General features: G+C 41.1%; 1 protein-coding gene across 1 annotated transcript in view; it reads right to left on the bottom strand.

Annotated features, from left to right (window-relative positions):
- LOC105467818 (RNA binding fox-1 homolog 1) overlaps window positions 1-13,785 on the bottom strand; it is a 2,482,591-nt gene that overhangs the window by 1,382,989 nt on the left and 1,085,817 nt on the right. The window contains 1 exon segment of the mRNA XM_071083652.1: window positions 11,036-11,098. Within this exon segment, the coding sequence (XP_070939753.1) occupies window positions 11,036-11,098 (63 nt within the window).

Below are 13,785 nucleotides of genomic sequence, written 5' to 3'. Positions count from 1 at the left end.
TTGATGCGCATTAGGGCTGGTTCCAGATTTTTGCAATTGCAGACCGACAATACACAACCTTTATACATTTCCACCTAGATACTTTTCAGAAGCTATTGTCAGAGTGTACGCCCCCTAAAACTAGACTGGGACCACAGTGCATGCAACAAAGTTCTTATACATGAATTTACGGATAGAACAGTAATCCACAGGACTGGAGAACCATTAGACCCCTCATTTCCACCCTCTCCTAATCCTTGTTGAGAAATAACATGGCATTCATCTCAGATCAGTCAAGGAGAGAGGCTCCTGGCTTGAGTCTGTATCAGAAATCATGCCTTGTACCAGAATCCATGTATTCCAAAACTCTATTCTCTTTTCTTGGACATTATCATGTCATAGAGCAATGAGTTATTTTCTAACCAAGATTCCCTCTCTATTCTGTGAGTTTCTTAAAGGTATAGATTCTGTTAGATGCATATTGTAACTCATTACCTAGTTCCTCTTAAATATAATCTGAGTCCTCATTATGGGCAAAGAAACAATATACAGCTAAGAGCAGAAAGCCCAAAATACAATGAACTGACTGTAAATGAGCAACATCCATTAAAAAATGAGTTAGCAAAATACATCCAAAGTCATAAAGATGCTTCTATCCTTTGACTAATACTTCTCAGGCACCTACCCCAAAGATGAAAACTCTATAGGTGCTAAGTAATTAACTCTAGTGATTCTGCTATTAGTGAGGAAAGTAGAAACTACTAGATATTCTAAGATAAAGGAGAAAAACATCATCCTGATGATATATCGTGTGGCTATTATAATGATGATCGCAGGGAATGAGAGAGCAATGTGAATAAAAAACAATGCTTAAGCAGCTTCAGGGAAGAAATAATAACACAAATCACAAGCCCGTGATGACCATAGCTTTGGACCATATACCTGGACAGGGATTGCAGAGGAAAGTGGAGAAGGAATGACAGTGGCTTGTGGACAGTGGTGCATGTTAGAGTCATTCAGGTGCAGGTGAATCTCATTTCCTCCATGTCTTCAGAGAGTTGTCTGTGTGATAAGTTTAAAATGAGCACAAAGAAGGTCACTGAGATGTGGATTCTGTTCCAAAATGAAAGACGAGCATTTGGAGCACAGCCTCCAGGCGAGAAAGCCCAGCTTTGCATGCAAGACATGGAGTTCCCCTTCCTGAAGCCAGACCTGCGCTGGCTGTAGCGTGTGATTATGCTCTCGGGCCATCTGCTGCGGGGTTGTGAAGGCAGTCGTGTGTCCTCCTGCCTGGACGTCAGGGAGGACACCGATCACTAGTCAATCTGCTTGAAATTGCCTCCTATGATTAGTGTGTAATGACTCAGGTAGGTCATGGCCACGGACGTTTCTGTTATTAATGCATTAGCAGCTGCAAATGGGCATTGATTCTGCACAGAGTGCAGGTTTATGGACTTGGTGGGAGAGTCTGCCCCTGTGAAGTGTAAATGGTCATTGCTGGGAGAGGAAACAACTCTGAGAGGGCAATGTCCTCTGAGAAGGATGAAGAAAGCCAGCTAGGTTAGAAAGGAGAAAACCTGGGCTGGGACAAAGAAAGAGAAAGAAGTACTTATATGTGGGATACTCCTTGGTCCTCTCTCACATCTGAAATCCAGCTAATCACATCCTTACATTCTTGAGCCCTCCCTGGTATTGGTTAGTCAGTGACAGTTAATCTAACATGGATTATTTTATTTAAAGTTTTATCTTCCAATGTTATCATGAGTGTACAGCACCATGTCTGTCTGTTCACTATTATGAAGGAAGGAAGGAAGGAAGGAAGGAAGGAAGGAAGGAAGGAAGGAAGGAAGGAAGGAAGGAAGGAAGGAAGGAAGGCATTACCAAGATAAGAATGTTGACTTCTATATCAATGACATAGTAACTTGAGCTGGAATGTGCCACCATGCAGTTTTGCAAGACAATTTATTCTCCTGAAACAGAGGGACAGAGGTCCAATAAGAGTGAACCAATTTTCTGCCAATGCATATGCACGTACACACACACACACACACACTCATGCACACAAGTCAATCAGTGGGAGAGGACATCCGTTCTCAGTATATAATTATTCTGAACAGCAATAACAGCAATCATTGTTACCATTTACCGAGTACCAACTGTAAGCCAGGCAGGCAGTTGGGTTGGTATTTTCTGAAGCAAGGCTCTGCAAATAACCACCTGAATTCAAAAGAAACTAGGCATATATTTTAGGAAAATAAAAATATTCTGGCTATCTATACATGGACAAAGTTTGTGTTTTTCTTTTTGCTTTGGAGCTTCTCAAAAGTTGGAAGAAATTTCTAGCCTCCCGCATTTGGAAAAACCAAATTCCTGTTTCCATATCCTATTAACCAGCCTATTTTACCAAAATTTTGGTTCACCCTTTGTGACTTCCATAGTCTTCTGCAGGGACCATCAGTAGGAATCAGGTGATTCCGGATTCACCAGTGTCTTCAGAAAACAACCCTACATCCTCAGGTTGAGCTGAGAAAGCAAGCAGAGCTACTCTTTAGTTGAAATGAAGGGATTCAGCAGAAATATCATTACCGTTTTTCTTCAGTTGGTAAATGGTGAATGATAACAATAAACACAAAGATTTCACTTCATAAGTGTTAAAGCCAATAGGTGAATGCAGGTGAAATTTGCTTTCATTATCTATAATTCTTAGTTTACTTTTTTTTTTTTTTTTTATCAGACAGGGCTTGGTTGCCTCCAGGCTGGAGTGCAGTGGCACAATCAGCTCACTGCAGCCTTGGACTCCTGGGCTCATGTGATCCTCCTGCCTCAGCTTCTGAAGTAGCTGGGAGCACAGGTGCACACCACCATGCCTGGATAATTTTTTAAACATATTTTGTAGAGATAGGATGTCACTGTGTTGCCCAGGCTGGTCTCAAACTCCTGGTCTCAAGTGATCCTCCCACCTCAGCCTCCCAATGTTCTGGGCTTATAAGCATGAGCCGCCATGCCTGGGCACCTTTCCTGTAATTCTTTACAACAACCCAGGAGTGTGGATCAAATGACATTAATACTAGTTTCTCACTATAGCAAAGAGAAAGCAAAATGTCTGTACTGATTTAGTTGCAAACCTAACTTAGCTACATAGTACACTCTCTTCTACAAGAGAAAATGGGCTAATTTCTGTACACAGGTGGGCCAGGGAGGGACTGACTGCTTCCGGTCATAACTCCTCCATCTCTGTCTTGCTGAGATAATGATACTTCCCTTCAACCTTCTCTTCTGTGGCCTAGTTTCTATATCTTTTGTTTGTTTTCCAAATTCCAAGTTAGATGGGGCCCTAGTTAAACACCATTTGATATAGAGAATGTGTCCTCCCCCAAATCTCATGTTGAATTGTAATCCCCAACACTGGAAGTGGGCCAGGTAGTAGGTGATTAAATCATGGGGGCAGTTTCTCAGGAAGAGTTTAGTACCATCCCCTTGGCACTGTCCTTGCAGCAGTGGGTGAGTTGTAACAACATCTAGTTGTTTAAAGTGTGTGGTGCCTCCTCTCCCTCTCTTGCTCCTGCTCTGGCCGTGTAAGACATGCCTGTTCCCCCTTTGCCTTCTGCCATGATTGGAAGTTTCCTGAGGCTTTCCCAGAAGCTGAGCAGATGCCAGCATCATGCTTCCTGTACAGCCTGTGGCTCTGTAAGCCAATGAAATCTCTTTTCTTTATGAATCACCCAGTCTCAGGTATCTCTTTATAACAAAGTGAGAACAAACTGACACTCCATTCTAGTTCAACTCCTCATCAGTACTGCAATGAGGAAACTGAAGCCGGATTGGTCAAATGTGTTGCTAAGAGTTATGTGGTTCTTGTTTGTGGGAGCAAAATGAAGTGTACCTGTGAACACAGAGCACGAACTATGGAGACTCAGAAGGGTGGGAGGGTGTGTGATGGTTATGCTAAAAGCCCAGAGCTGGCCAGGTGTGGTGGCTCATGCCTGTAATCCCAGCACTTTGGGAGGCTGAGGTGGGCAGATCAGTTGAGGTCAGGAGTTTGAGACCAGGCTGGCCAACATGGCAAAATCTTATCTCTACTAAAAATACAAACACTAGCTAAGCATGATGGCACACGCCTATAATCCCAGCTACTTCAGAGGCTGAGGCACAAAAATAGCTGGAACCTTGGAGGCGGAGGTTGCAGTGAGCTGATATCACACCACTGTACTCCTGCCTGGGTGAAAGAGTGAGATTCTATCTCAAAAAAACAAAACAAAACAAACAAAATGAAACAAAACAAAAGCCCAGACTTCACTACTATGCAACACATCCATGTATGGAAACTGTACTTGCAACCTTCAAATTTATACAAATTTTAAAAATTAAAATAAATAAATAATGTTCTCAAAAGACAGTTGTGTGGTCAATTCACAAGCATTGCTCCCTTTATCTTTCAAAGACTGATCTAGATTGGGGGTGTGCGTGTGGTGGGGGGTGCCGCCAGCAGTCATGGATGACATAAGAATAATTTAAAAGTACAAAGAGTGTGATCAGCATTCACAGCACTAATTCATGCAACTCAATGAACAACTCATTCAAAGTATGTACCTGCTTGCCACTTTTGCAAGTGCTAAGGATACAGAAGCAATTAACACTGACACATCCCATGCCCTCAGAACTCCTCCAGTCCAGTGGGGAAGGCAGACTGTGCACACCCAGTAAAAGTGGTCATCAGGGAGCGTCATGAGCACCACGGCAGATTTTAACTGGGTGATATGATGGAGAAGAACAAGGCTGACAGTGGGGTGCTGCCTGCGCTTCCCTGTTCCTTACCCATCCTACTACCATACACACCTTCCTTGTAACTTCCATTCTTTATTATCCTCTTCTGTCCTAACAATAAAGAAGCAGAAGGAATTGTTATTTCTTCTTTTATCTCTCTGCCTTCTCTCTCTTTCTCTCTGTCTCTCTCTCTGCCTTCTCTTTCTCTTTCTCTCTCCTCCTCTCTCTCCCTCCTCCCACGCTCATCTACACATTCAATCAAAAAAAAATCTGCAGAGTTCCTGCCCCTTATATAGCAGAGGGAAGCTGGGAAAAGAGCTCTGCTATGCAGCAGCTTAGGAGAGGTAAGAGATATTCATAGGGAAAGTGGAAACAAGTGTGTGGGGGTGGTTGGTGGCTAGGGAAGTGTCAAAGCAAATGGGATGGTCAGTGAGCATTATCTAGATGAGTTTGTCCTTCCAGACCACGGACTCTAAATGCAGCTGGCATGAAACCCACCCTGTGCCTGGCCTTGAATTAAGGTAATGCCCTAGGTCATGCCTGCTCTCGTTCTCTCTCCCTCTTGTATTCCAACTGGTGCCTTTTAACCTCTTCCACTTCCAACCCATCTGCTGAATTTTGCATGTGAGAGAACTGCATCTCCCTGGAAGGCAATCATTGCTGTTTCTCTTTCGATACCTCCTTACTCTGTTCCACTCTTACCTGTTCCCCTGAAACCCTGATTCTAAAATAAAATCATAGGGTCAACTTTCTACCTTGAAAAGTGGCTTAGGATTTTCTTTATCCTACAAGGGGCAATCAAGTAGCTGAAATAAACAGAGAAAAATTCATTATCGGGAGGGCTTGACAGAGATCTATCCAGAAGTGTAGACTAAAAGAATAGGAAAGGATATTCCAGCTGGTGAGAACAAGTGTAGCAAGTGCTTGGAGCTGAGAACTGAACATATTTAGATATCAAGAGATCAACTTGCCCAGATGGAATAAAATGTATTTGGGATTCATGGAGAGAAGACAGAATGTTAGGCAAAGATGAACTTATTGAACAACCAACTAGATGATATTGATGTTTCAAGAATATTAGTCCTGCAATCTGTTGGCTGGGATCCAGGGGAGGGTGGCTTTAGGTATGAAGACTACCTAAAAAGAATTTCCAGATATTTAAGTAAGAAGTCCCTGGAGCAATATGCCAACAGAGGGAATGAAAAGAAGCCTCCTAGAAGATACAGATAAAACACTCACCTATCACTTGGTGGTGGATGAAAAACAAGACAATGTCAGTAAGTAAAGCTTGGGACTGAGGTTCCTGGGAAGAGAGTGGTACCCATGGGTTAATGAGTGAGATGCGGACTGATTTCAAGTGTTATGCATTGGGAGCCTTAAGTGACAGAAAGAAATAAGTGAAGATGTACAGCAATCTGTGCTGCATATGCCATTAGGATTCAGTGATAGATAAGGAGTCTGTTACTCTAGACCTATCAATGTAGAAGTGAAAGCTTTGAAGACGAACACTGAGGAAATAAAATCCAGCTGTCAGAAAGACCCATACTGGTCTTTCATCTAATGTTGATGTTACATTTCTCTCACACAACACCCCCATCGAAAGGTGAGATGCATTTATCTATCTCTTCATCCTTCCATCCCTCTATTTGCTAGACCATTATTATATCCAACAAGTACTGATGGTCAGCTATGGGGCAGCACTACAGTAGATGCCGTGGAAATAATCAGAGGTGATACACTATTTGAATAATCAGCATGCATTAGGCACCAACCAGTTAGAACAGACAAATGCTGTGGCATTGAGCACAGTCCCAGGGGACCATTAAACCTTTAGTTCTGGATCAAGGGTAAATGCAAGGAAGCAGAACATATGGAACGGCAGGGAATAGAGGACACTTTGGGGTTTGAGACAGTAGCAATTTATCAATCAGAGTCTTAATTGATCTATAACAGCTAAGTGTCAGCCTAGGTACAAGGGCAGACAATTCCGACTTAGCCCCTGTATTTATAAGGCTGCTAGTCTAAAGCCATCCTATACAACAATACAGTAGCAGGTTACGAGCCACATGCTCTTAAATTTAAATTAATGAACTCTCCTGACACAAAGAAATGATAAATATTTGAGATGATAGATAGGCTAACTACACTGACCTGATTACTATACAGTATATGTATAGAAACATCACTATGTGCCCCATGAATATGTGCAATTATTATTTGTCAATTAAAAATAAAGTAACACATTTATGTTACTTTAAATAACATGATGGCTCACGCCTGTAATCCCAGCACTTTGGGAGGCCAAGGTGGGAGGACCACCTAAGGTCAGGAGTTTCAGACCAGCCTGGCCAACATGGCGAAACCCAGCCTCTACTAAAAATACAAAAATGAGCTGGGCGTGGTGGAGGGTGCCTGTAATCCCAGCTACTTGGGAGGCTGAGGCAGGAGAATCGCTTGAACCCGGCAGGTAAAGGTTGTAGTGAGCTGAGATTGTGCCACTGCACTCCAGCCTAGGTGACAGAGTGAGGCTCTGTCCCATAAATAATTATGATAACAACATTAAAGTAACAAATTTTTTTAAATAACATTTTTTTTAAAACCACTTAGTTTTCAGTTAGTTTTCAGGTGTAATAGTCACATTTCAAGTGTTCAATTGCTCCATCTGGCTGGTGGTTACCATATTGAACAGCAGCACAGATAAAGAATATTCCTTATCTATTCTCTTAGCAGGGTTAACTATGTAAGGTGATACGTATGTTAAGTAGCTTGATTGTAGTAATCATTTAACAAGGGATACCTACATTAACATGTCTCATATATACCTTAAATCTATGCAATTTTAAAAAATTAAATTGTATTTTTATTTCTATACTTTTGGGGTACAGGTGGTTTTTAGTTACATGGATAAGTTCTTTAGTGGTGATTTCTGATATTTTGGCTCACCGCCACCCAAGCAACTCATAACCCAAGCAGTGTACACTCTACCCAATACTTAGAAAACCTCCCAGTTTTCAGGAAATGCTGAAGCCTGAACTTCAAAGGCATGAAAAGATAGATGTGGCATGTAGGGAATTAGAGATGGAATTTCCTTTCTTATTAGGAACAAAAGCTGCAAGTCTTATCTCCTGTGTGACACAAGCATTAGCTGATCAGGGTTACGCTAAGTCATTCTAAGGTAACTAACAGCTAATACACCATCTTTCTAGTTCTTTCTATCTCCGCCTCCTTCTTCTTCTCTGTACCCTCAACCTCCTCCCAACCTTCCCCCTCTGAGTCACCAAAGCCCATTATATTATGACTATGCTTTTGAAATAGATGCAATTCTTACTTGTCAATAATACCTCAGTAAGACTTGGAGAAAAAAAATATTCCTATAATCACAGAACTGGTGTATTGGATAACACTAGACCAAAGAAAAAGAAAAAAATAAAGTTTGCACAATTAATTAATGATAAACGTGATGCAGCATGCCATGGGATTTTTAACCTGACGGGAAAATAGAGATCAAGGAAGACTTCTCTTGGAAGTTAAATTTTCAAGTTGTAGAAAATCATGCTGAGGCTTAAGTTCCACCACTAACCCTGCTACTATAAGCTTTCTGTGACTTTCCTCTTAGCACACAGATAACAACAAAGGGATGTGGAGAGCTAGAAAAAGATGCTGCTTCCTGGGAGCTCACTCTCTTACATCATGTGCATTGGCCAATCTGTTCTTCTAGACCTGTCAAAGTAGAAGTGAAAGCTTTGAAGAAGAATATTGAGGGAATAAAATCCAACCATCAGAAAGACCCATACTGGTCTCTTGTCTAAGGTCAATGCTATCTTTCTCCCGTTTACACAATACTCCATTAGGAGTTAAGATGCACTCATCTACCTATTCAGTTTTCCATTCTTGTACCTGTCTGACTATCATTATATCCTGCAAGTACTGACGGTCTACCAGCACTACAGTAAATGCTATGGGTATCATCAGAGGTGATGTACTATTGAACAATCAGCAATCCAAAGGGTCCTGATGCAAAGGAAACATTCTGGAAAAAAATAAACAAGAATAACCAAATTTTGGAAGCAGGAAATGAAAATTAATTTTCTGAAGCCAATGGAGACATCAAAACTCTGATTCAGACTAAAATATGGCATTCTTCCCAACATCAGCCCAGGCCCAGTGTCAGCCATGAACAAATTCCAACTATTAAGTCATCGCTCCCTCTAAAATCCTGCAAGAGACTGGAGCAATTTCTCCACCAGCATGTATCCAACATGTTATGGGTGAAGAGCACACAAAACCCAGGCATGTGGCCAGCTTAGATGTCAAATCATTTGCCTTCCTGACAACCAGGCGACGTCCCAGAACTCAGTGTTTGTTCCGGAGGAAGTGACTGCTTGGTCTCGGAAGTGGATTGAGGTTCGCTGGACCAGAGAAGCTGCAATCCCAGGGACAGTTTGGAAATCTACTAGATACACTGAGAGGAGTCAGTACCCATAAACCTCCCCAATGATGCATCTTGCCATTTCTTCCTTTCTAAAATGATTTGTTTCAAAAAAAATTTATATCTGCTCACTGGTTTAGAGCAGTAAATTAATACTTTTTTAAATGTCTCTTTTTAGACGGCAGTTGTAGATACAGAAATACCATATCCATAGACAAATTAACATGAGCTCCCTTACATCCCTGTACTAATTATCTTAGGGACCACAGCCTCCCTTAGGTTAGAAGTTCCAATCCCAATGCAGGTTTGGAACAGGAATTTCTTTCAGAGAAGCAGCAATTTGAATCATGTTCAGAAGACAGAGGAATGAGAAGGTCATGTATGATCTGAAAACCCATCCTTGAAACCTTTTGTCCTCCATCCCTCCCCTCCCTGCCCCAGCACTAACAAAGGCATCTAAGAGAAAGACGCTGCTTGAAACAGAAAAAGATCAAGTAACAAGCATATTTAACTTTACACTAAATAGATTTGAACGGACTTCATGCCAAACAGCCCCCTCCTTTTTACTTACAAAACCTCCCAGTTTTCAAGAAATGCTGAAGCCTGAACTTCAAAGGCATGAAAAGATAGCTGTGGCATGTAGGGAATTAGAGATGGAATTTCCTTTATTATTAGGAACAAAAGCTGCGGGTCTAATCTCCTGTGTGATACAAGCGTTAGCTGATCAGGGTTACACTAAGTCATCCTGATGTAGCTAACAGCTAATACACAGTCTTTTCAGTTCTTTCTGTCTCCGCCTCCTTCTTCTCTACATTTGAATATGCAAATTCCAGGACAATAGAAAGAGTCCTGCAACCCCACTGAGGGCAAAAGAATTCCCTTTGATCAGCATCTTCCAGGCCTGGAGTCCCATGGCCTCCAATTCTACCTGCTCCTTTATGACATGGGCTGATATTTGATGTATCAAATTATACTCCAGCACTTTCAGAAGTAGAACCTGCTAAAAAATTCTGCATTCCTGTGAAGGAAGCTACATCTTGAAAAATAAATATTTCTTTCAGCTAGCCTTTTAAAATTTTGATATTTATTGTTAAATTATTACAGATTTCTTCCTAAAACAAGGTATTTACCCATAAAACTATTGCAGAGGAGGGCCAATATCAGAGACTTTGTGCAGGTGCTACTCCAAATGCTAGAGTATATATGTATATATAAAAAAAAGAGAGCTGAGAAAATTGGACAAAATATTGCTAGCTTCACCAAAAATAAAGTCCTTGCATGCAATGAGAAAGTCAGAAAGCGGAAAAGTGCTTACTTGCTGAAAACAAATGAAATTTCTAAAATGTACCCCAGCATCTTAAAGTACAAAATTTTTTTTGCAGTAATTTTCATATCATAGTCACGTATTCCAGCTCAAAAAGAGCAAATGAATTGTTCTTAAATGCCTCAAGAAATACATGCTCTCAGTAACTGATCTGTATTTGCTGGCATTTCTTTCTACTTTGGAGGGTCATGTGACTCAGAAGGGGGACAGAATGTCTCCTGATGGGAAAACCTTAGGGGGGAGAAAAAGAAACCACAAACACATTTTATTTTAATCCCCAGCTAATAAAGGCACAGTTAACCCACTGATAACCTCACACATTTCCCAGGTTCACTGAGGAGGGAGGGCTAAAGGAGGGTGGTTCTACCTTGCAGGCCCTCTTCTCATCTCTGGTACAATAGGGCAGAAGAGAAAGACATAGGCAGGCGGCAAAGTTTTTGTAACAACTTCAAACCTGCAGAAAAGAGCTTTTCATAGAGAACAGGATCAAAGACATGGATATATTTATGGAATGAATGTTCGAAATGGGTTGCACTTACTGAATGCTGAGTCCGATCAAGGAAGCTGTAAGTTCCACTTGCATGAGTTCTTTGACCAGTTTCCTAAAGAAGAAAAGGGGGAACGACTTTAGTATCAAGAAATGTATTCTTTAATTTTGTCTGCACTTTTTTTGTCATACTAATATAGACCAACTTCCAAAATAGGTTCTGACTATACTGCGAATTTAACAGCAATAATGGTGATGATGAGGATGAAAATGATTCAGTTCTTCAATATATTTTCATTACATCCTCTTGGATCCCGGTAAAGAAGGTGTTATTATCTTCTCTATTTCATAAGAGGGAACTGAGGCCCAGACAGCTCCCACAGTTCACAAGACGTTGATGTACATCGTGAACCCTGAATTTGAACTCGGGCAAGTAGACACCAAGCTTGGAAGCACTCTACTGTATTCTTCTATTACACGATGAGTTCCTGTCACAGGAGGTGTTCAAGGGAAGACTGGAGATTGACATTTCAGATATATCACTGTGGATTTTCTTCCTGGGAATTAGCTTGGATGAAATGAATTCTACATTTCCTTTCAACTCTAGAACTGCAGGATTCTATAATGCTGATTCAGGTGATACTTAAAGTTCAAATACAGAAATGATTTAATTTTGCAATGAGTAGTATTACGATATAAGGTATCCCAGCAGTAATAAATTCCATAAATATGGCTATCAGCACCCAATCAGAGGGAGTAAGATACATGTTCATTGATATTTAAATAAACCAAATATCACCTGAACTGCAAATGGCCATCATAATATCCTATAGTTCAGTGAGTTGAAAGACAGGTCATCTCCTACCAGAAAAACCAAGATTTCTGGGAGATCTGAAAGACGTTTATGGCATCCTACATCCAAGGGGGCTGGGATACTGACTTGTTTCCTCTCTGGGGAGAAACTTAAGTAGCAGAGATGGGAATGCTTTGTAGGGTTCTGGAATCCTGATCCATTGCTCACTGAATTACTCTTATAAAGTAGCAATACAATTTACACCAAGACTCAATACAATTCACAAGATTTAGAGGTAAATTTAAAACATTATTTGCAGATATGTTTAGACAATATACCACCTTCCCTAATGTGATAGGTATATCTAGATATATAGATATACAGATATACATATCTGTATGTATACATACATATAAATGAAGATCACATATGTGTATGTATGTGGATATATATATATATATATATGTGTGTGTGTGTGTAGTCTTCACATCTGGTGAGTCCCCTTGTGTTGATAAATTACAACACCTAAGAACCTCAAATGACTTCAAAATATTGGAAAGAAGGGGGATCTGCAAAGAGACCCAAGAATAGATACAGCTATTAAGTGGTTGAAATGGTGGTGATAGTATTCACCCTTCAACAGCCTTTTTCTTTGCATTTTGATGTCTTCAATTTCTTTCAACTAATAAAAATGACCAATCTCATGGGCTAGTGTCAACAAATGGCAATGATGCACTCATTCACCACACGTCTATCTATCCATCCATCCATCCATCCATGTATCCATCCATCCATCCATCCATCCATCCATCCATCCATCCACCCACCCACCCACCTATCCACCTACCCATCCACCCAACCATTCACCCATCCACCCATCTACCCATTCACGCATCCATCCATCCACCCACCCATCCACCCACCTATCCACCCAGAGACCCATTGATCCATCCATCCATCCATCCACCCACCCACCTACCCGTTCATCCATCCATCCTCCCACCCACCCACCCATCTATCTATCCATCTGGCTCCCATCCATCTATCCATCCAGCCACCCACCTACCCATCCATCTATCTTTCCAATCATCCTTGGCTTCACTACCTTCTAGCTTTGTGACCATGGTCAAGTCACTCAACCTTTCTTTGTCTCGGTTTCTTCATCATTAAAATGGAATAAACAGTATCTGCCTCAAGGAATTCAGGTGAATATTAAAAGTTAATATTTGTAAAACACTTAGCCTTGTGTCTGGCACAAAGTCCGTGCTTTTTAAAAGTTTATTGTTTATTAAGCATTTTAAATGTCAGGTAGTGTCCCCCTGGTGCCTACAGTCCAGTGGGGAAGATAGACAGATCTTCATCGGGGACATTGGGGAAGGCTCCATCAAGGAAGTGGCAATGGAGCTGACATCGTAAAGCTGAGAAGTGGAAGAACATGATTTGGGAAGAATGGTTAGAACAGTTAGAATATAAATAGTCAAAATACATGGTTCTCATCTATAAATTCACAGTATGCCTCCACTGCAGGATTATCTGAGTCCTAATAATTATAGTAGTTGTAGTTTCATTGAATCCATACTACATTCCAAACTTCATATCGAAATTTGCATGCATCATCTCATTTATTAAAAATGATAGCTACCATGGTCAGGTTCAACCTTTTCAGCTCCTACTCCCTCTTTCCTGTGACTTCCTCCGTCTCCGAACACATCCTTACATTCTGAGATCCAGCTAAATCAAATACTTAAGACACAATGCACTAGTATTCCTTTAGCCCTTTGATTACAACCTTCTCTCATCCTAAACTGCCCTTCACCCGGCCCCATTTGAACTCATGGAAGGTCTTGAGTCTTGAGACTTGAACGTCTACCCAAGCGTGCTCTCTGTAGCTTTCACTGACCCTTCCAGTGGGCCTGAATTTTACGGGAGGTCCCTATGGCCATTCACATATTCTTCTATTAGAAGCAGAATTATATATCCTTGTAACTTTTTGTGGACTTGCCCTACCC

This window comes from Macaca nemestrina, chromosome 18 (genome assembly GCF_043159975.1).
Source record: "Macaca nemestrina isolate mMacNem1 chromosome 18, mMacNem.hap1, whole genome shotgun sequence".
NCBI lineage: Eukaryota > Metazoa > Chordata > Mammalia > Primates > Cercopithecidae > Macaca > Macaca nemestrina.
The sequence above is the reverse complement of the archived record's forward strand: the minus strand, read 5'-3'. Positions and strand labels throughout refer to the sequence as shown.